Source organism: Marmota flaviventris, chromosome 1, assembly GCF_047511675.1.
Source record: "Marmota flaviventris isolate mMarFla1 chromosome 1, mMarFla1.hap1, whole genome shotgun sequence".
In the NCBI taxonomy this organism is placed as follows: Eukaryota; Metazoa; Chordata; class Mammalia; order Rodentia; family Sciuridae; genus Marmota; species Marmota flaviventris.
The window spans coordinates 138543744-138566872 of record NC_092498.1 but is presented as its reverse complement, the minus strand read 5'-3'; the positions used below and the strand labels follow the sequence as shown (position 1 = coordinate 138566872).

Here is a 23129-nt window from a genome sequence, read left to right as displayed (position 1 = left end):
ATTTTTATGTGGTGCTGAGGATTAAACCCAGTGCCTCACATTTGCTAGGCAAGTGCTCTATCACTGAGCTACAACCCCAGCCCAAATTAATTAATCAATTAAAAAATTTTTTTGACTTGCACATGGATGCAATGCCTTTATTTATTTTTGTGGAGTGCTAAGGATAGAACCCAGGGCCTCACTTAAGCTAGGCAAGCACTCTACCATTGAGCTATGACTCCATCTCCAATTTTGTTTATTTTTGTGATAGGGTCTCACTAAGTTGCTTAGTACCTTGCTAAATTGCTGATGCTGGCCTTGAACTCGCCATTCTTCTGCCTCTGCTTCCCAAGCTGCTGGGATTACAGATGTGCACCTGGCTCAAAGATTCCTTCTTTCTTTCTTTTTTAAAATATTTTTTAGTTGTTGATAGACCATTATTTAATTAATTTATTTATTTATAGGTGGTGCTGAGAATCAAACCCTGTGCCTCACACATGCTAGGCAAATGCTTTACCACTGAGCCACAACCCCAGCCCAAAGATTCCTTCTTTCTAATGAGTTCTGAATGGAGATCCAGATCCTCCCACTCTGGGAGGCAGGACAAGAAAAGCACCTTCCCCTGGTGCCACAGCAACTCAGCCCTTGGCTCACCCTGCCAGTGGGGTTCCAGAATCACAGGCTACTACAGTGTGGCAAAGGCCACTCACTTGACACCATAATCTTTTCTCACTTTGTACGGGTGTCCAGTTCTCTCCTTCTTGCCAATTCCTGCCCCATGAACAAAAGCACTTTAGTTTTGTTTATTAACCACAAGCACAGTCATGGCAACCCATCAGGCAAATGGAATGCTTTAGGCCTAAGAAAAAAAGTGCCCTTGTGGTGTCCCTTGCCTACACTTGGCCAAGCCACATCTGACTCCGGAGAGACAGCTGAAAGGATCTAAGCAGATGCCTTCACCTTCAGCCAAAGCTGCTTTCAGGAGATGCACTTCCCCACCCCACCAGGTGAGTTTTGTGGCTCCTTCACAGGCTCTAGGTGCAGGTGAACCCAATTAGCCCTCAGCTTGACAGCAAGATGAACCTCTGAACATGTATTCCTTTCACTTGGTCAGGAGAGCAGGCTCACATGGGAGTTGGCCTGAGTTAGCTGGCCTGGTCACAACAAGCCCTTCAGCATTGTGGAAACACTACCAAGAATCCAGATGCTGACCTGATGTGGAACTCCAGAAATAAAAGCCTTTTCTGAGGATCCACTGGGTGAAGCAAATTTTATCACCAAATAGAAATTTCTTCAAAAGCCCACAAGGTTCCTGTTTTGCTCAAGGTGAAATGTAAGGATCAAGAGACAGGCCTTTGAGGAGGTGGAGTCAACCTGTCACTTCTTCAAGTCATGAAGCTTGGAAGTCACCTTCACAAAACAGGCTGTTGTTTCAAAAAATTAACAACAATAACCCCCCTGTGCACGTAAGTACTCCCAAGTTCCCTGCTCCTTGCTGGCTGCTGGAAGGTGAATGCTGCTATGTGAAACTCTCAGGTGGATGATCAAGGCTTCTACCCAAGCAAAACTAAAAGCAGCACTTGGACATGCCAGGCCACTTGGCTATTTTCCTCTCCACTTTGATTCTCTGTTGCTGGCGTGTTCATCAAGGTTTGAAAGTGAGAATCAGACTGAATGCCTTGTCTTGAAGAGTCACCCAAACATAAAATCTTCCATACCTGTGGTCTGGGTCCCGAGCAAGCCCTTGAGGTACTTCTCCAAGGCATCTTTTGGAATTTCCATGGTCTTCCTCACAGGACGAGTGTTGGGAATACCCACACGCAACGGAAACCCCAGGAGAGCTTCCAACTCCCTCACTGCAGCCTCTGGGTCATCAACCTGATTTCAGAGAGAATACCCACCATGAGCCACCATCAACCCTGCCTCTTCTCTGCCCCCTATGAGGGTAGTTCTTCAGAGGGAAATAAATATCCAAGCAGCCAGCTAACAAGGAACCAGAATGAGTCTCCTCTTCCATTTAATTCCTGACCACACTGTACTTAATTTATTTGTTGTTGTTTTTTTAATTACATTTCTTTCTTTTTTGTGGTTGGAAATTGAACTTGGGGTGCTTAACCACTGCACTATAACCCAGCCTTTTTGAAAATTTCTTATTTTCAGACAAGATCTCGCCAAGTTGCTAAGTCTGGCTTTGAATTTGCGATTCTCTTGCTTCAGCTCGGAAGTCTGGGATTACAAGGATGCACCACCAGGCCTGGCTCTACCTTGAACTTTCTTTTTTCTTTTTTGGATACTGGAGATTGAACTCAGGGGCACTCCACCCCTGAGCCACATCCCCAGCCCTATTTTGTATTTTATTTAAAGACAGGGACTCACTGAGTTGCCTAGCGCTTCGCCATTGCTGAGGCTGGCTTTTTTTTTTTTAATAGTTGTAGATGGACAGCATGCCTTTATTTTATTTGATTATATTTATGTGATGTTGCGGATCAAACTCAGCACTTCAGACATGCTAGGCAAACGCCCTGCCACTGAGCCACAATCCCAGCCCGTGGGGCTGGCTTTGAACTCACAATCCTCCTGCCTCAGCCTCCAAGCTGCTGGGATTATAGGTGTGTGCTACCATGCCTGGCTTCTACCTTGAACTTTCTACCTGTATGGAAGAGTGCTGGTTGAGTTCACAGTCTACTTTGTACCAAGAGGACAGAAGACTATGGCTGCAGCATCTGCTGTGTCCCTCCCTGTGTCAGCTTCGTGATGGAAATTAAATGTAGAAAGCTGGCTATTCCCCTGCTATAGTATGGCTTCTATGCTTCACATCATGACCTGGGGAGACCCATATGGCTAGTAGCTGCTAGCCCCCCACCTAGAAAAAATCACTCAGACAGTATGAACACCACCCCAGACGTCTTAGTTTGCCCTGCACCTCCTTCACATCTCTGTGCTCAAACTATCTTCTTTGTACATGTCTGTCTTGCTCCCTGCTGACAAAACAAGCAACTAGTCACAGATTACATAACTGATTTTAAAAAATGATGACTATGGAAATAAGGGGGAAGCCTGGAGCCACTACGGAAAGCTATAGCTGCAAGTGTAAAAAGATGGCATAAAGTGCTTGCACTAATTCTTGGTACATGGTAGGGCGTTCAAAAACTGATGATGCTTACCTTAATGGTGTGAATACCAAGGCTGGCAGCTGCTTTTAGATTTGGGCCCAGATCATCAAGAAAGATGGACTCGGAGGGCTGCAGGCCGAGCCGTGCCAAGCACAGCTGGTATATCCTGGGGTCTGGCTTACAGATACCTTCCAGGCAGGATTCCACCACCTGAGGGGGGACAGGAGAGAGCAATGGCCCTAAAGGTATAGCTTTCACAAGCATGCTGGCGTATTTTTTGAGAAAGAGCAGAAGGGGGACAGTTGAGATGCATTAGAACAACTCAGAAGTGTTAGAATATTAAAATGACATTGTTTTGGTAAGTTGAGTAACTAAAAAATTCTGGGTTACAACCTGGGGGCCAAACTCAAGAAAACCAAATTTCTTCACTGTGGCCTTTACAACCAAATGGCCTTAGTTTAATCATCAGTAAAATGGGAACAATAATAGCCATCTTACCTATCTTAGTGGTTATTGTGAAACTTAAGTGAGTTCCAAAATTAACAAGGCACTTGCTAATGTCATATTTACAGAGAATTTTACAATTTCCCCAAAAGTACATTTTACCCATAGTACTGGAGGCCATGTGACAGGAGAAATCACAAACAGAATCCTCATCATGTCTCAGGGACTGAAACACATGACTGCACAGTATAATCTCTTGTGGAACTTTTCATAAATAAACATGCCAAGGTCCCACTCACACACACCTAACAACAATCTCCAGGGAAGGGGACCTGTGTCTTCACAAACTCCCAGGCCATGCTGATGGAACGCAGAGTTGAAAATATTTAATCTCACCTGTCCAATGAAGGGTATAAATACACAGAGGAATAGACCAGAGGCAGGGAACATACCACTTTCTAGAGTCAAACCACAATATCTCTTCCAAGAATGGAAAGAAACAGAAAGGGACTCTGCTGGTGAAATATACAATACTCGAATTATCAGAGAAATTTCCTCCAGTGGGTTCTAGAGCCTTCCATGATTCTCATGGTATTTGGTGAGATGCTTCTATGGCACTGACTTGGATTATCCACAGAGAATGGGCCAGCGGGAAGGGGCCTCCTGATCCATCACAACTCTGGAAGGCCCTGAAAGACTTGCTGCCACTCTGGACTTTGGAGTTATGCTGCTGTTGGTTTTAAGACAAAAATAAGCATTTAAAGGGTACACAAATATAGCCAGGCACAAAGTGGTGCATGCCTCTAATCCTAGCTACTTGGGAGGCTGAGGTAGGAAGACCACAAGGTTGAGGTCAGCCTGTACAACCTAGTGAAACCCTGTCAGAAAATGCAAATTTAAAAACAGCTGGGGATGTAGCTCAGTGGTACAGCACTTGCCTAGCACACACAGGCCCTGGCTTTAATCCACAGCACTGCAAAATAATAATAATAATAATAATAATAATAATAATAATAATAATAATAAAAATAAAATAAATAAACAAACAAAAAAATCCAAATATAGCCAAACATGTTAAAATTATATCACAGGCATTAAAGGCCGGACAGCACTGATGTAGGAATTAAAATCACAAAAACAGAGGATAATATAGTTGGTCTTAGAAGAAAAGAGGCCAACAGACCCATTAAGATTTGTGGGGGACACAAAGGACTGTGTTAAGGTCAGCCTAAAGTTCCAAGTGGGAATGTAAAGGGGGTCTTTAAAGCAGAAGTTTCTTCTTCTTCTTTTTGGTGTTGAACCCAGGGGAGCTCCACCACTGAGTCACAGCCCCAGCCTTTTAACTTTAGAGTTTGAGACAGGGTCTCATTAAGTTGCTTCAGGCATTGATACATTGCCCAGAAAGTCCTGGAACTCAATTCTCCTGCCTCAACCTCCCAAATCGTTGGGATTACAGCATGTATCACCACCTGGCACTACAGATTCAAACTCCACAAATGTTTGGCCTTGCTAAGAGCATAGTGAAATTTTTAAAACCCCGTTTCAACCTATTAGGTCTGAACCTAACTCAGGTTAGAGATGCAATGTTGCACCCTGAAGCAAGAGCACGGACCATGCTTCCCTTGGTTTGAATCCTCAAGCTTACCACGTCAAACTGTTTCTGGTCCACAGGCAAAAAACTTTTCCCATTGGGAAGACGAAAATTATTGCTTAAGACCGCGGTCTGAAGGCCTTTCGATCGAATTTGAGAGATGGCCTCAGTCATCACTGGGAACTGCTTCGCCACTTGCTTACTTGTCAGCAGAGAGAAAAACGAGTCCACGGGCACGGAGGTCTCTGACTGTGAACAGGAGAGGAGGGGAGAACCAGTGGTCAGGAAGAGTGAGAGCCATGCATGACCCACGGGAAAAAAATACTGATTCCTGGCTTCTTACGGCTCCATGGTTGACAGAGCCCAGTTCATTTACTTGCTGCCTGAAGGAACTGAATCGTTCAGCTCCTCTTTGGAACTCTGTATGGGAGTTTTGGGTGGTGGTGTTTTTTTGGGGTTTTTTTGGTGGGGAGGGGTGGTACAGGGGCTTGAACCCAGAGATGCTTAACCACTGAGCCACATCCCCAGCCCTTTTTTATATTTATTTAGAGACAGGGTCTCCCTGATTTGCTCAGGGCCTCACTAAATTACTGAAGCCGACTTTGAACTCACAATCCTCCTGCCTCAGCCTCCCAAGTTGCTGGGAATACAGGCGTGCCCACCATGCCTGGCTTGTTTTTTTTTTTTTTTCTTTGAGACAGCAATGTTGCCGAGGATGATCTCAAACTCCTGGGCTCAAAGCAATCCTCTTGCCTAAGCCTCTGCATGCTTGTCTACAAATGAATGTGTATTATAAGTATTTATGTATGTATGTATGGTACTGGGGATTGAACCCAGGTGCCCTCTACCACTGAGCCACATCCCGAGCCCTTTTTTTAACTTTTTATTTATTTATTTATTAGTTGTACATGGACACGAAGCCTTTATTTTGTTTACTAATTTTTTATGTGGTGCTGAGGCTCAAACCCAGTGCCTCCTAAGTGCTAGGCAAGCGCTCTACCACTGAGCCACAACCCCAGCCCCTTTTTTTAACTTTTATTCTGATAAAGTCTTGCTAAGTTGCCAAGGTTGGCCTTGAACTTGTGATCCTTCTGCCTCAGTCTCTACTTGCACAGATTACAGGAGTGTACCACGATGCCAGTTAAATGCAATTTATTTATTTAAAAAATTTTTTGATTATATGTGGACCCAATGCCTTTATTTTATTTATTTACTTATTTTTATTCAGTGCTGACGATTGAACCCAGTGCCTTACACGAGCTAGAAAAGCATTCTACCACTGAGCTATACCCTCAGTCTTGGAACATATTTTTCATGATGTGGAAGGCACTTAATAATTTTGTATTATTCAAGGCTTTACCATTATAAACCTTAGTTTCTGGTCAATTTTGTTGTTTTAAAATTTAATCTGTACAGATTTTAAAAACTCTTACAATGTTTCAGAATCTATAAAGGCCAGTTTGCTATGATATATATATATATATATATATATATATATATATATACATACACACACACACACACACACACACATACACATATATATGAATACACACACACATATATATACCTAATACATATCTAACAGCTTTATTGAAATATAATTAACATACCATACAACTTTCCTACCTAGAGTTCATAAGCCAAAGGCTTGGGTTTGTTTTTTTTTTTGTGTGTGTGTGTGTGTTGCTGAGGATAAAACCCAGGGCCTTGTGCATGCAAGGCAAACACTCTAACAACTGAGCTATATCCCCAGCCCAAGGTTTGGGTTTTTAAAAATTTTTTTTAGTTTAGATGTATTTATTTATTATCATGTGGTGCTGAGGATTGAATCCAGTGCCTCACATGTGCTAGGCAAGTGCTCCACCACTGAGCTACAATAACAGCCCACAAGTCAAAGGTTTTTAACATATACACAAAATGATACAACCATCACAATCAATCATAGAATATTTCATTACCCTAAAGAGAAATTCATACGCATTAAGAATCACTCCTGAGGGGCTGGGGATATAGCTCAGTTGGTAGAGTGCTTGCCTCACACACATAAGGTTCTGAGTTCAATCCCCAGCACCACACACAAAAAAAAGAATCACTCCTCAAGCTGGGGTTGTGGCTCAGTAGCAGAGCATTTGCCTAGCACGTGCAGGGCCCTGGGTTTGATCATTAGCACCATGTAACAATAAATAAATAAAATAAAGGTATTGTGTCCAACTACAACTAAAAAATAAATATTAAAAAAAAAGTCACTCCTCACTTTCCTCAACACCCCTAGTCCTAGAAAACCACTAATCTGCTTTCTCTATAGCTTTGAGTATTCAGGACATGCATAGAAATGGAATCAAATAACATGCCATCTTTCTTGACTAGCTTCTTTTACTTAGCATAATGCTTATAAGTCTCAGTCTTTGTATTTTTTTTAAATTGTGGGAAAAATGTATAGCATCCAATTGGCCATTTTAGCCATCCTAAGTGTCCAGTTCAGGGGCCCTGCTGTGCTCACATCATCCAACCACAGAACTGCTCTTACTATTATATTTTAGTACAGCTACTGTGAAAGTTACATGATTTCATGCAAATAAAAAGCTTAGGACAAAGCACTGCACACAGAAAATGGTCAATATTATTATTCTAGGGGCTGGGGCTGTAGCTCAGTGGTAAAGCACTTGCCTAACATGTGTGAGGCACTGGTTTGATCCTCAGCACCACATAAAAATAAATTAATAAACAAAGATATTGTATGTCCCTCTACAACTAAAAAAAATTTTTTAAAATTTTTTTTAGTTGTAGGTGGACACAATACCTTTATTTTATTTATTTATTTTTATGTGGTGCTGAGGATTGAGCCCAGTACCCCATATGTGCGAGGAAAGTGCTCTGCTGCTGAGCCATGATCCCAGCCCCCTAAAAAATATTTTTAAAAAATTATTATCATTCTAATAAGCTTTTGGATCAAAGTCATTATGTGGATGGCTCCTGTTTCAATATCTGCTGGAGGGGTTTAGAGTAAAGAATGTTTTTACTTATTCATATATGAAGTTAAAATCAAGTACCTAGGGACAGACTAAGTAGATTAAAACATAATGGGTTATTAGGTTTTCACTTTATTTTCAGTTTAATCAAGTTATGGATGAATATTGCCAATTGCTCTTCAAGGCAAAAATAATAAAAAGAAATGCAGGTATATATTCCACTTACTATTTCAAAGCAAAGTCTCCCAAATTCTTTTAAGAAATCCTCTGTTGTTATCTCTCCTCTCATAAATGTCATCCAGGGTCCATTTTCTCCACCTTTGATGAGAGCTTTTAATATAGTTCCAGAAGGAATACGATTCTGTACCTCCCATTCTGTAAATAGAATATACAACAGTGAAATATGAAATACATCGAATAATGGCTGGAGTTCAGGGGAATTATCATACCAGTTCCTATGGTATCACTCTGATGCCTATGTAAATGTTATCTGTAATTTAGAGAAATACACGAAATACTAAAACTTCAATCTCAGATGGCTGGGGATGAAGCTCAGTGGTAGACCATTTGCCTAGCATGCATGAGGCCCTGGGTTGAAACCAGCACCAAAGAAACAAAATCTCAACCTTGGACCTTTGAAGGAAGAGATACTAATTTATATGACAGAGAACACAGTGCTGCTGAGCCTCAGGTCCTTACCACTTGAGATGACCCTGAACACAGCATAGATTCTCTTCTTTGGTCTCTCATTGGCTGGACCATACACATTGGGTTATTTACCTGGTCCTAGCACATCTAAAGAAGTATACATAGGAATAAACCAGATTTGGACAGCAACCCAAACCCAACTCTTCATTTTGTAAGCTAGAGTAATTCTTTACAGCAATATAGCTGATACACTGAATCAGTCACTTTGGGTGAAGCTGTCTTTGTGGAACAAATAAGAAAATTTCTGCTCATAAAGAGGAAAGGCAGTAAATGAATCAGCATTTGTGTAGTACTGGGAACATTTTAATAAGTGTTGTTTTTTCTCCTATGAGGTTTTCTGTTTCTAAGTAATACAGTTTCTAGGGGCAATATGTGTATTTTGAAATGAAGACACTGTCTTTTTTTTCCTAATAAAGTAGTACTTGTGCATTAAAAATATCTAAGACAACATAAAAAGTTATAAAATGAAAAAAGAGTGAGGCACAGTGGCACAAAACCCCCAACAACTTGGGAGGTGAAGTCAGAAGGATTGAAAGTTCACTGCCAACTTCAGAAACCTGGCAAAACACTGTCCCAAAATACAAAATTAAAAAAGGGCTGGGACATAGCTTAGAGGTAAAGTACTCCAGGTCCATTTCCTAATATTGCAAAAGAAAAAAGTAAAATGACAAGCAATCTCATTTTTCAGAAATAACCAATGATAATGATATCATGTATGTCCCTTGAGAAGAGTAAGACTTTAAAAACTCAATATAGATCCAGGTGTCATGGTACATGCCTGTCATCTCAGCAATTTGGGAGACGGAGGCAGGAGGATCACAAGTTTCAGGTCAGCCTGGGCAACTTAGCCAGACCCTGCTTCAAAATAAAAAGGGATAGGGATGTAGATCAGTGGTAAAACACTCCTGGGTTCAATCTCTAGTACAAAACAAAACAAAACAAAACTCATCAATCCAAAAATATTTCTGTAATTTTAGAGCTAAACTGTATGGCCTTTTTCATAGTCTCAGATTTGGCAAGTGTGTGGGGAAGTCAGCACCTTCACATATTGCTGACAAAGCATAAACAAGTATAACCTCTATGGAGAGCAGTTTGGCAATTTCTGCCAATATTTTAAATGTGCCTACATTCGATACAGTAATTTCACTTCCAGGAATTTCTTCCAGATATATTTAGAAAAATATACAATGATAACAAGGCTGTTTGTGCAGAACTGCTTCTAATAAAAAAGAAATGGAAGGTTAATTGTATATTAATAAAGGGCTTATTAAATTAATTAGGGTAAATCTACCTAAGGAATACCACATTGTATGTGTGAGATGTTAAAATGTATAAACTAAGAGTCGACAAATAGGTCTTGGGGCCCAAATCAATCTCCTGCTTGTTTTTTGTTTATTTTTGGTTTACTGTGGTGCTAGGGATCGAACCCAGAATCTTATGCATGTTAGGTAAATGCTATACCTCTGGGCTACACTCTCAGCCCTCCTGTTTCTGTAAATAAAGTTTTATTGGAACACAAGCACACTTATTCCTTTACTATTGTCTACTGATGCTTTCTCACTGTTGTAGAGGTGAGTAGTTATGACATAGACACTATGGCTTACAAAATGCAAAGTCTATATAGCCCTTTATAGAAAGAGTTTGCTAACTCTTGAACTAGACCTATGCCTACTGATATGAAAAAACTGCAAAAGTCTAGGGCTGTAGTTCAGTGGTAGTATATGTTGTACTTTGCATGAATGAGGCCCTGGTGTGATCCTCAGCACCATTTTAAAAAAAAAGGAAGGAAGAAATAAATTGGCAAAATAACTACTGCAAAAAAAAAAAAAGGTACAGAATAGTCTGCAGAACATGATCCAATGTATGTGTGCACATATACATGTTTCACACATACCCTTATATGTCAATGTGTAGCTAGACAGACACATGAAAATTTTTAAAGGATAAACAAGAATATATTCACAGTGGGCTGGGGATATAGCTCAGTTGGTAGAGTGCTTGCCTTGCATGCCTTGGGTTCGATCCCCAGCACCACACACACACACACACACACACACACACACACACACACACACAAATGTTCACAGTAATACCCACAGAAGGCAAGAAGGCAAGAACCTCCTGGGGAAGGGTAAAGGTAGCACAGGAAGTTTCCTTTGAATATTTTTAAAAATATGTTTTAGTTGTCAACAGACTTTTATTTATTTACATGCAGTGCTGAGACTCAAACCCAGTACCTCAAACATGCTAGGCAAGCGTTCTACCACTAAGCCACAAAGCCAGCCCTCCTTTGCATTTTATTCTCTTTTAGCACTAAGAATTCAATAAATGAGAGTAGACATAACTGAATTTTAATATGGAAAACCATTAAATTAAATCCCAATTTTACACATCACAAAAATAAATTCCCAAACTGGGTGTGATGGTACATTCCTGTAATCCCAGTAACTTGGGATGCTAAGGCAAGAGGATTGCAAGTTTGAGGCCAGCCTCAGCAACTTAGCAAGGCTCTAAGCAACTTAATGAAACTGGGGCTCCAAAAAAAAAAGCAGGGCTAGGGATGTTGTTCACTGGTACAGTGCTCAGGAGTACAAAAAAATAAATAAACTTTAAAATAAATTCCCAATAGATAAAATACACAACACTTTAAATGAACTTGAAGAGAAGAGTTTATCCAAGACTCAAAAAGCTCAAGCCATAAAGAAAAAACACAAGCTGTGCAAGGTGGCATACACCTGTAATCTCAGTGACTGGAGAAGCTGAGACAGGAGAAGCCCAAGTTCGAGGTTAGCCTGGGCAATTTAGGAAGACCCTGCCTCAAAATAAAACAAAAACATTAAGTTTATATAATAAAACAAAAAATAAAGGGACATACAGTTGTACAGTTGTAGAGCACTTGCCTAGTGTGTCCTGGATTCAATTCCCAACACTGAAAGAAGAAAGGAAACATAAAAAGAACAAACAGAACAAAAGTTTGGTATGGCAAAGAACATTACATAAAATCAACACACACCACAGAAGGGAAAAATATTTACAAGCAATGTAATTGATGAGAAGTTATTATTGCAAATCAACAAAAAAAATGAACAATTCATAGAAAAATAGAACCAAGTGAGCAATAAATATACTAAAAAATGCCAGGCATGGTGGTACATACCTGTAATCCCAGCAGCTCAGGAGGCTAAAGCAGGAGGATTCTGAGTTCAAAGCCAGCCTCAACAAAAGCGAGATGCTAAGCAACTCAGTGAGACCCTGTCTCTAAATAAAATACAAAATAGGGCTGGGGATGTGGCTTAGGGGTCTAGTGCCCCTGAGTTCAATCTCCAGTACCAAAAAATACACACACACACACACACACACACACTCACACACACACCATAAAAGGCTCAACCCCACTGACAATCAGGGAAATGAATATAAAACAACAGAAAAAAAAAAGAGGTAGAACTGTAGCAAAAAATGAAAAAGTCTGATTTATCATTATGCTCCCTGAATACAATGTTAAAGAGAATTTTTCTGTCATGTGCATATTAATTTCATAGCAACCAAAAAGTTCAAATTGGGGGCTTCGGATGTGGCTCAAGCGGCAGCGCGCTCGCCTGGCATGCGCGGGGCGCTGGGTTCGATCCTCAGCACCACATACAAATAAAATAAGGATATTGTGTCCACCGAAAACTAAAAAATAAATATTAAAAAAAAAAAAGTTCAAATTGAAGTGGCAAGCTTTCTCCAACAGCCAGACAGCAAATGTTTTAGGGCTTGAGGGCCATAAAAGTTCCTGTTGAAGTTACTCAACCCAGCCATTATAGGGCAAAAGCAGCCAGGGATAATGAATGGTCTGGCTATATTCCAAAAGAAATTCATTTTTATAGACACTGAATGTGTCTATAAATCTCACACAGTATGTGTGAGATTTTAAAATGTATAAACTAGAATAAGGGCCAACAAATATTTTGCAGTATTGGAGATTAAACCCAGGGCCTATGCATACTTTGCAAAGCACTCTTATCACCGAGCTACAGTCCCAGCCCCTTTATAAATTTTTAGTTTGAGACATGGTTTCACCAAGTTACTCAGGCTGGCTTTGAACTTGTGATCCTCCTACCTCAGCCTCCTGAGTATCTTGGATATAGATGTGCACCATCACACTTGGCAAAATATTGAGTACTTGTTTTGATATCTTCCAATTATTTCAAAAGGTAAAAGTCATTCTTGGATGACAGGTAATTTGGCCCAAGGGCCAGAGTTGATTAACCCCCATCTTAAATGTTAAAAAAAAAAAAAATGTAAGTATAACTTTTCTTTTTTTTTTTTAATTGGCGGGGGATGGGGTGGGTGGTACCAGGTATCAAACTCAAGGGCATTAATCACAGAGCAACAGCACTTTGCTGGTGTACAGGTACTGGCATTCTACATGAAGGAGAAGGGCTGGGTCTAGACTGAGGGAAAAGTTTCCAACTAGTTCAGTAAGGCTCAAAGGGATCTGACCTCTTTGCATATGGAAATTGACTAATTCCCCAGAGCCACATCATACCCAGTTTCAGTTCTTCTAGTCAGTTATGAAAACTGGCTTTTTATTTTTATTTTGAGACAGGGTCTCACAAGTTGCTTAGAGCCTTGCTAAATTAGAGCCTGGCCTCAAATTCGTGATATTCCTGCCTCAGCCTCCCAAGCCACTGGGATTACAGGTGCCTGCTATCATACCGGGTTTAAGATGTAATATTTGGGCTGGGGTTATAGCTCAGTGGCAGAGTGCTTGCCTAGCATGCGTGAGGCACTGGGTTCAATCCTCAACACCACATAACAATAAACAAATAAAGTAAAGGAATTCTGTCCATCTAAACTACAAAAAAAAATTTTTTTAAAGTATGTAAGATTTAAGCTGGGACAGTAGATTAATCACAGAGCACTTGCCTAGCACGTGCAAGGCCTTGGGTCAAGCCCTAGAACCCCACATACACACACACACACACACAAAAATTAGGCATGGTAGCACACACATATAATCCCAGCTATTTGGGAGGCTGAAGCAGGAGGATCACAAATTCAAGGCCATTTAGGAAATGAAGAGAATATTAAAAGAGCCAAAGTTGGACTGGGAGTGTGGCTCAGTGGTGGAGCATTGCCTAACATGCTCAGGACATGGGTTTATCCCCAGTACTACACACATTGACAGAGTGAGACAGTAAGTGAGAGCCAGTGCCTGGGTTCCTAATGCTACAGAACTACATCCCAGTCCCAGACATATACCTGGGCTTTTGTGAACAAAAAAAAGAAAGAAAGAAAGAAACTTCTATCTTGTTTCAGTTCCTGTTTTGTTAGGATTTCTAAAACTTGAAACCCAAACTGAACTAATTAATGTAAGTTGAACAGAGAGGAGAAAGAAGGAAAACCAGGGAGGGCTTGAGAAATAAAAGTTAACACTGTAAGGGAGGTAGCAGAAAAGGTTGTGATCCACTGGGGAATTTCATTCAGCATTCAAGATTTCAGTAGTACTGTTCCCAGGGAAAGGTAGTTAAATTCTCATCAAAACTACAATAACCACGGCAGCTTGTTGTTTACTGAGAACAAGGGATGAGCTGAGCACTCTGTGCTATGCCAGTGGATTATTTCATTTAACTCTTCCTCAAATCTCAAGGAGGTAGGTACCATTATTAATCTGAATTTAATGATGAAAAAACTAAAGACTCAGAGAAGTTGAACAATTTGCCCAAGACACTCAACCACTAAGTAATGCTTGGAATTTGATTCAAGGGCCAGTGCACTGCCCTCTGGGATATGCTGCTGCCCAGATGTGTCTCCCCTATCCCCTCTCACCGTACATTCTTCAGCCCCCATGTGAAAAAGAATGAAAAGCTCACCTGCAGCCACACTGGCTGGAGAAGGAATGAGAACTCCACCCATGTCAAAAATCACCGCTCTGTAGGTGCCACCCCCAGAATGTGTCCATCGGTGGGTCCTCTGCTGCCTGCACTGCATGGACTTCATGAAAGCTGCTCTCCATGTCCAGGGGAGACAGGAGGACTGGAAAAGCCTCCTTATGCACATGTTGAGCTCAGGCTGTGTGAGAAGAAGGCACAGGGCACAGCTTGACCTCACTACTTCTATGCAGGCCCCTGCCCTGGAGCTTAGGAATGCCAATTAGACATTGCCAACTGATCAACAAGTGTCTCAAAAACTACATCAATAATTGATCTCAGTGTCTCCTCCCTCCCTGACTGCCCACCAAATGGCTCCATCATCCACCCAGCTGCCCAAGCTAAAAAGTGAGATTCAGCCCTGAATTCCTGCCATCTCAACTTAGCCATGGCAAGGCCAGTTGCTCTCAACATTGTCAATTCCACTCCTTCCCTTTCTCACTGTCATCGTTCTGCCTGTCCATGATTTTTTTTTTTTTTTTTTTTTTTTTTTGTGCTGGGGATTGAACCCAGGGCCTTGTGCATGCAAGGCAAGCACTCTACCAACTGAGCTATATCCCCAGCCCTCTGTCTGTGGATCTTAACTGCTCCCTCTGCCTCTTTTCAAACCTCTTACCAATTCATTCTTCATTTGTCAGAATAATCTTTCAGAACTGCAAATCTGATCACATCTTAATCCCATTTAAAAACTTCAGTGAGTCTCTATTGCCCTTAAGGCAAACTTTCAGTTCCTTAACCTGGTTTTAAAGGCCCCCTAAGATCTGCTTCCCTCCAATCTGTAGCAATTCAATTCACCCTGCTGTTTCACCTCAACCAGGGAGAAGCCAACACAAGTATCCATGTGCAATTTTCTTAAACATACTATATTCACCTCCTGCCTGTCTTTGCATATGTTGCTCCCTTGACCTGAAATACTTGGCAACAATTTCCTGGCTAATTCCAAATGGTCCCCTGGGTTGCAGTTTACCAGTCTTTCCTGTATTCTCCCAAGACATCCTGTACCTCCCTCCTCCTAGTACTTAGGATGTCACCATCACATCATCAAAACATCATCTCTCATACAGATCACTGCCCTAGCCTCCTAATGATTCCCCATTGACTCTTTTCTAAAATCACCTTCAAAAGGTTTGGGGAAGAGCTCAGTGATGGAGAGTTGACTTAGAATACATGAGGCCCTGGGTTCCATCCCTGGAATGTATCACACACACGTGTGCGCGCGCACGCATGCACGCGCGCACACACACAAACCACCCCACACAAAGGTTCAAGAACCGCATACATATATGCATGTATGTTGATATATGCATATATTCCTATATTCACATGAACTGAGATTAATGTTAATGATGAATCTAGATTAAAAAGTATATGGGAGGCCCTAGTTTGTGGCTCAGTGGTAGAGCACTTGCCTAGCATTCATGAGGCACTGGGTTCAATCCCCGACAACACATAAAAATAAAGAGAAATAAAATAAAGGTATTTAAAAAAGTATATGGGAGATGATTGTCTTTTCTTTCACATTTTCTATAAGTTTGGAATAAAAAACTGGGGGAACTCCCAACTTTTATTCTTCTCTTGAAAATCATTAAGCTTTTTATGTGCTTTCTATAGTTGAAAAGCTTTTCTACTGATCATGGTGGCACACATCTGCAATCCAAGCAACTCAGGAGGTTGAGGCAGAAAAATTCCAAGTTCAAAGCCAGGCGGGGCAACTTAGCAAGACCCTGTCTCAAAATAAAAAATAAAAAAGGGCTGCGGCTGTTAAATAAGTGAGAGAGTGTTTGCCTAGTATGCTTGAAACCTGGGCTCGATCCCCAAAAATGCCACAAAAACAAGGCTTTTAGCAGAGTGGAGTGCACTCACCTATACAGTCCCACCTACTCAAGAGGCTGAGGCAGAAGGATCACTTTAGTGCAGGAGTTTGAGTCCAGCCTGGGCCCATCTCAAAAAAAGGAGAGCTGGGATTGTGACTCAGTGGTAGACTTGTCTAACATATGTGAGGCATTGGGTTCAAATATCAGCACCACATAAAGAAATAAATAAAATTTTTGGGGCTGGGGATGTGGCTCAAGTAGTAGCGCGCTCTCCTGGCAAGCGTGAGGCACTGGGTTCGATCCTCAGCACCACATAATAATAAAATAAAGATATAAAAATAAATAAATAAATAAATAAAATTATTGTGTCCATCTACAACTAAAAATATTTTTTAAAAGGTGGGGCAAGAGTGTCTGAGGATGTGGTTTAGTGGTAAAGAGTATGCATATGGGGCTGGGGTTGTGCCTCAGCAGTACAGATCTCATCTAACACATGTAAGGCACTGGGTTTGATTCTCAGCACCACACAAAAATAATAAATAAATAAATGTCCAACTACACCTTCAAAAAAAAAAAAGAGTATGCATAGCACACAGAAGGCCCTGGGTTTGACCCCTAGTAAACACACACACACAAAAATAGTTTTTTTAAAAACCAGGTTAGAGCCAATCAGGTTGGCAAGACAACTTACAATTTTATGGGACTGAAGCCAGGGCCTGTGTCTGCTAAGCAAGTGCTGTACCACTGAGCTATATCCCCAGCTGTTTTTAAATCTGCATATTCTGACAGGGTTTCACTAGGTTGCTCAGGCTGGCCTCAACCTTAAAGAGTCAAAAACCTAAGTAAGCATCTAAAAAAAGGAATTGGGGCTGGGGTTGTAGCTCAGTGGTACAGCGCTTGCCTAGCACGTGCGAGACCCTGGGTTCGATCCTCAGCACCACATTAAAAAAATAAATAAATAAAATAAAGGCATTGTGTCCAACTATATCTAAAAAATAAATATTATAAAATAAAATAAAAAATCAAAAAAGGAATCATAAACAGTAAATCTTGAAAATGACATAATATGCTTCTTGGGCATTGGAAACTTGCTGAATTTGGAGTAATTTTCAAAATATAAAAACTTCGAGGATGATCTCCACATTTTTGGTTTTACTTACGTTTCTATGCCAATGCCAAAGTTTATGATACAAAGACAAATTTATTTATAGGCTCATGAACATGTAAATATGGCTTGTGCAAGGGTTTAAGAGAGATGAGGGCTGGGGTGGTGGCTCAGTGGTAGAGCGCTTGCCTAGCATGTGTGAGGCACTGGGTTCAATCTTCAGCACCACATAAAAATTAATTAATTAATTAAAGGGATTGTGTCCTTCTACAACTAAAAAAAAAAACATATAAAAGAGAGAGAGAGAGAGAGAGAGAGAGAGAGAGAGAGAGAGAGATGAAAAGTGTCTTTGGGGCCTGAAGGGCCAACTTTAATAATTCCTAACTGAAGTAACTGTCCTCCACACTCTCCTGCTAATGGACATGTGGGCGATGCTCCCACAGGCAGCTTGCTTAATCCTCCGCCTTCAGATGACAGTTCTGTTGTAGCTACTTGCCAAGAATGCTCTCTTCAGAGCAAAAAGTGCTGTTAAGTTCTCATCCCTTCACACCTCGCCATGTCCTGTGCTGACTAGAACACCTTCCTGGGCTGTACCTCATGAATTTCCATTTGTTTATTCATCACAGCTTTAGATTTATCTCCTTATAGAAGCTTCTTTCTTTTTCTAAGAAGAGTAAGGCATCTTTTTCCCCTCCCATTGCTCCTTCTCTATACTTTAGTAGAACTCTTACTCCATTATTCAGGAATTGTTTTCATTTCTATCTGTTCCTACAATTGTAAGCTCCCTTAAGACAAGGACTATCTTATTCATCTTTGTATAAATCCATCCCCTGAGGCCTTTCTAGACATAGAAGGATGCATTTTATTACTTTAAAGAAAAGGGAAAAGTAAAAACACCATGTCCCTGAATGCACCCTTTCTATTCCCAAAAACTTAGCCATGTTAAGAGAACCAGGAGAGCAAGCCTAGGCTGGAAAGTTCAAATACATATGATCTTGAAGGACACTGGCTTTCTCTCAGGCCCACTAGAAACTAAGGCAAGTTAGTGTTATCTGTAGAAAGCTACTTTCTTTCCTGTATTCCAGGACATCTGCTCCTTGGGATACAAACTAAGCAAGCTAATACCAATGATGTTACTGTTTTTGCAGCCTAACACATAAAACCCCTCTCAGTAGCAACAGACATGGAACTGGGGGCACTGTGGAAAGGATACATGTCACTTGCTCAGCTGGCTGTCATTGGATAGAACATCATGAGGTAGAGGAGCCACTGCTTGGTGAAACATGTTGAGGTACATGTGCTATCTGTTCAGCCTATTGCTATTGAACTCTTTGTGAAGCAGTTGCTGAACTCTCATACACTTTCCCCAATAATTTACATGTCTCACATGCTATCTCTGGGTACTTTCTTTTGCCTATCAACAACCTACCCCACTGCCCTGGCACAACTGCACAAAGTAAACATGCATAAGCTGAATATATCAGAAAATAGGAAAAAGCTAGGGACAGTCTTAGTGGTTGGCAGTCACAAAGAACTATAATGTATCCAACTTGGACATTTCTGGCTGAAAATTTTAGTTCTCTGGAACTGGAATCTTATAAACCACAAGGAATATTTGTCATCTCCTCCCTGTGTTTCTCTGAGATTGGCGTAGTATAGATTTGCTACTTGTTTTTGTGAATAGACACACAGTGTTTGTTATTACACATTAAGACAATATTTTAGTAAAGATATTAAGTTTGGGCTCTTGAAATAGATATGTTCCATTCAAATTCTAGCTCTGCCACTTACTAAGTGTGAGATCCTGAACACTTGACTCTGTAAAGTGGGCCTGACACAAAGCAACCCTTCCTAGGGTTGGAGAGAGGGGTTCCTCAGGTTCCTTCTCTGTAAAATGAGGACAATTATAGTACCTATCTCACAAAGTTATCTTTGCATTAGATAAAATAGATAAAGCACTCATTAGTACCTAGCACACCAGTAAATGTTATCTATAACTTAGGCTGTTGGGGGTGCCTCAGTGGTATAGTGCATGCTTTTGCATGTGCAAGGCCCTGGGTTCAATCCCCAAAACCATCACCAAAAAAAAAAGTTATCCAGTACTATCACATCCAAAAAAGTTCACATAAAGTCTCATGTATTTGTACATGTTTAAGCACTTTCACATAAACCAGTGATTTTCAATAGAGGGTGATTTGGGCCCCAGGGGACATTTGGCAATATCTGGACACATTTCTGGTGATCACCACGGGGGAAGAGTGCTACTGGCATCTGGTGGACCAGGCCAGAGACAGGGATGCTTCTAAACATCCTACAATGTCCAGGATACATATTTACACACCCTCAAAGAATGTCAAAAGTGCAGAGGCTGAGAGACTCTGATTTAAAGAGGGTATGAGACATTCCATAGGATGTAGTCGCAAGTTATATATATGGATATATCGTGTGGGTGTAGTTACAAGTTACACATACGGATATATCAAGTGGTGGGTGTAGTCACAAGTTACATATATGGATATATCATGTGATAGTGTTACACATATATAGAAAATCCATATACCTAGACATGTCCAGGATGACTGTGACACATCTTATATATGCTCATATCATATACCTAGAGCAGCATCCTGTCATGTATATGCCATATATGCATCGATTGTAATTTGTCAATATCTATATTCTAAGAGCAATCTGACATTCTAAAAGAACGCTACCGTTATCTCTATACACATCATTTCATTTCATCCTCACAACCACTTAAGAATATTAGCCCAACTTTCTACAACGATTAGTTCAAAGATCACACAACTAGTGATGAAGGTCAACTGCCTAAGTAGACACCGTGATTGCTCCATTCACCCATGTATCTCGAGGGCCCCCGACAGTGTCTAGGCTTTCTGGAAACATCTGCGAAGGCATGGGGTGGGAATCACCTCTCTGAGCCTCAGCGTACGGATCTGTAAAGTGGGCCTGACACAAAGCAACCCTTCCTAGGGTTGGAGAGAGAGATCAAACGCAAAAACCCTCAGCATAGCGCGGGTTTCAATTCGAGATCTCGCGGAGCCGGGCACTAGCCAGCCGAGGTGGGCTGAAGACGAAGCCTCTCGGGCAGGTAGAGGTTAATCGGGGCCTGGGCGCAAACCCACCGCTGGGCTTCTCGGGGGTGCCACGCCAGCAAACGCAAACCTGTCCTTCCTCTCCGACCTCCCGGAGCTCCAGTCCGGAACCACTCAGGCCCGCCCCCACGCCGCCTCGCCCAATCAGAGCGTGCGCTTGTGTGCGCATGCGTGACCCCGCGGGTCAGAGACGGCGGCCGAGAAGCGGAAGTGCAGGTTGTTGTGGCTCCAAAGGCTGCGCGAGGGACTGGTGCTGCTGAGGCAGCGGCGGCGCTGCCGGCCCCGGGCCGCTCGGCCTCTCCGTTAGCCTCCCAGCCTGGTCTGAGCCCGCCGGAGCTCTCGCCGGCCAGCGCCTGCCCTATGAGTGTGTCACTGGTTGTCATCCGACTGGAGCTCGCGGAACACTCGGCCGTTCCCGCTGGCTTCGGCTTCAGCGCCGCGGGTGAGTCCCAGTGCCGCGCCGCCTTACCTGTGGCGGGGATTGGGCCCCGGGGTTCGCCTTCCCGAAACGTGGGTCCGGGGACAGGCCGTGACGAGGGCTTCTGCCTCAGGTAGAAGCGAGAGGTGGTTGGGATCCTCTTATTTTATCCATCTTTAGGAGGCCTTCCCAGATGTCATCTCTAGATGTGAAATCCTTCCTGGGCCCTTCCTCCCGTGCCTTCCCGAGGGCTTTCACCTAGCGCGTCTCCTTCTCTGCCCCGCCTGAGTCGAGTGATACATTTGTCTCACATGCTTTTCTCTAGGCTTCGTGAAAGCAGGGACTAGGTCCCGAACGACTCTGATGGTCCCTGGTTTAATTAAACTGTTCCTTTTCCCTGAGGTGCCTCATGACGATAATCCTAGTAAATAAAATTCGAGCACTTCCTAAATCCAAGCACTGCACTGGAAACCTGTGTGCATCCTCTTCTTTAATGACCTCGGCAACAACCTTAAGGCAGATGGATAGTTTGGACCTTTTACAAGGAAACTGAGACCCAGTGATTAAATAATTTGCCTAAAGATACATGTAAGTGGTGAAACTGGGATTCCAACCCTGAGAGCTGGACTTAAGAATGAGCCCTTCAACCCCAGCACATGCCATCTTAGTGGGGAATGCAGCTATGCTCTGTTCCTGGGTCCTCAAAAGATTACCTGATAACAACATTCATTCAAGAGATATTTATTAAATGCTCAATAATGGCTGGAGCTTAGGTTTTGGGCAGAATCGGATATGGTCTCTGCTGAAATGCACCAGCAGTTTCATGGGGGAGACAGATAATTAAATAAGTAAAGAATAAGTGTAGGTTTATAACTGTGATAAATTCTGCAAAGGTAAGGAGAAACGAGAAAATTCACAAGAATATGGGAGTAGGGCAAGTAAGGATGTCATCATTGAAAACTACTCCAAGTATGTCAACTTTGGAGCTGCAAGTTAAAGATGACTGATTTTTTATTTTCTTGAGACAGGATTTCACTATGTTGCCCAGGCTGGTTTCAGATGAATATGTTTTTTTGTGGGGTACCAGGGATTGAACTCAGGGGTACTTGACCACTGAGCCATATCCCCAGCCCTGTTTTAGAGACAGGGTCTCACTGAGTTACTTTGTGCCTTGCAATTGCTGAGGCTGGCTTTGAACTTTTGATCTTTGTGTCTCAGCCTCCGGAGCTGCTGGGATTATAGGCGTGGGCCACCGTGCCTGGCCTCGGATGAATATGTTTTAATTCAAGGTTATGAGGATTTTTTGTTTTAATTAATTAATTAATTCTCTCTCTTTCTTTTTTTTTTTTTGGTGGTACTGGCCTCATCATGCTAGGCAGGCACCTTCCCACTGAGCTATATCCCCTTTCCTACTAGGACCTTTTAAAGGCTAAAAGTGACCCCTTAGTTCTGAAAGCCAACCAAATTGGAATTTGCCACACATAGACATCTGCGTGAGTCAATTGTGTAGTTGTTTATTTAACATATATTTAGAGAACACTCCATTGTGTGCTGGACACAAAGTACAGTGATGGGCAAGGTAAGCCTTATCCCTGCACTCACAGAGCTTATTTTAGTTGAGACACCAAATTCCTTTTCTCGTTTATGTGTTTCATTAAGATAGAAATGATAGATTTACGTGGTTTGATCCATAGCATGTCAGTGACCCAGGATGTTTAAAAAGAGATCTCTAGCCCAGTACAGTGGCACGTGCCTGTGATCCCAGAAACTATGGAGGCTGAGACAGGATTACAAGTTTCAGGCCAGCCTGGATAACTTAGTGAGACCTGTCTCAAATTAAAATTTAAAAGGGGGGATGAATAGGGATGAAGCTCAGTGGCAGAGTGTCTGCCTAGCATGTGCAAGGGTGCAGATTTAATCCCTAGTACCACCAAAAAAAAAAAAAAGACCT

At 41.8% G+C, this 23129-nt stretch overlaps 2 protein-coding genes across 9 annotated transcripts in view; one reads left to right on the top strand and one right to left on the bottom strand.

The window, feature by feature from the left end:
- Positions 1–20880, bottom strand: part of Acad10 (acyl-CoA dehydrogenase family member 10) — a 55588-nt gene extending 34708 nt beyond the window's left edge. For 4 of the 5 annotated variants that reach the window (XR_011708639.1, XM_027949204.2, XM_071616894.1 and 1 more), the window contains exons 1-6: positions 20791–20880; positions 14669–14867; positions 8326–8474; positions 5182–5376; positions 3144–3302; positions 1698–1857 (exon numbers count right to left, since the gene is read on the bottom strand). Coding sequence is in view for 4 of the 5 variants with exons in the window: in XM_027949204.2 (XP_027805005.2) it covers positions 1698–1857; positions 3144–3302; positions 5182–5376; positions 8326–8474; positions 14669–14855 (850 nt within the window). In the remaining variant the exon portion in view is untranslated. Of the gene's footprint in view, positions 1–1697; positions 1858–3143; positions 3303–5181; positions 5377–8325; positions 8475–14668; positions 14868–20577; positions 20733–20790 lie in introns of those variants that run through there. The other variant, XM_071616892.1, reaches the window with a different exon arrangement.
- A 110-nt stretch (positions 20881–20990) lies between these two features.
- Brap (BRCA1 associated protein) overlaps positions 20991–23129 on the top strand; it is a 64024-nt gene continuing 61885 nt past the window's right edge. For 2 of the 4 annotated variants that reach the window (XM_071616889.1, XM_071616887.1), the window contains exon 1: positions 21025–21202. In XM_071616889.1, the coding sequence (XP_071472990.1) occupies positions 21121–21202 (82 nt within the window). In that variant the 5' untranslated portion in view covers positions 21025–21120. Of the gene's footprint in view, positions 21203–21580; positions 21767–23129 lie in introns of all 4 variants that reach the window. The other 2 variants (XM_071616885.1, XM_027949128.2) reach the window with 2 other exon arrangements.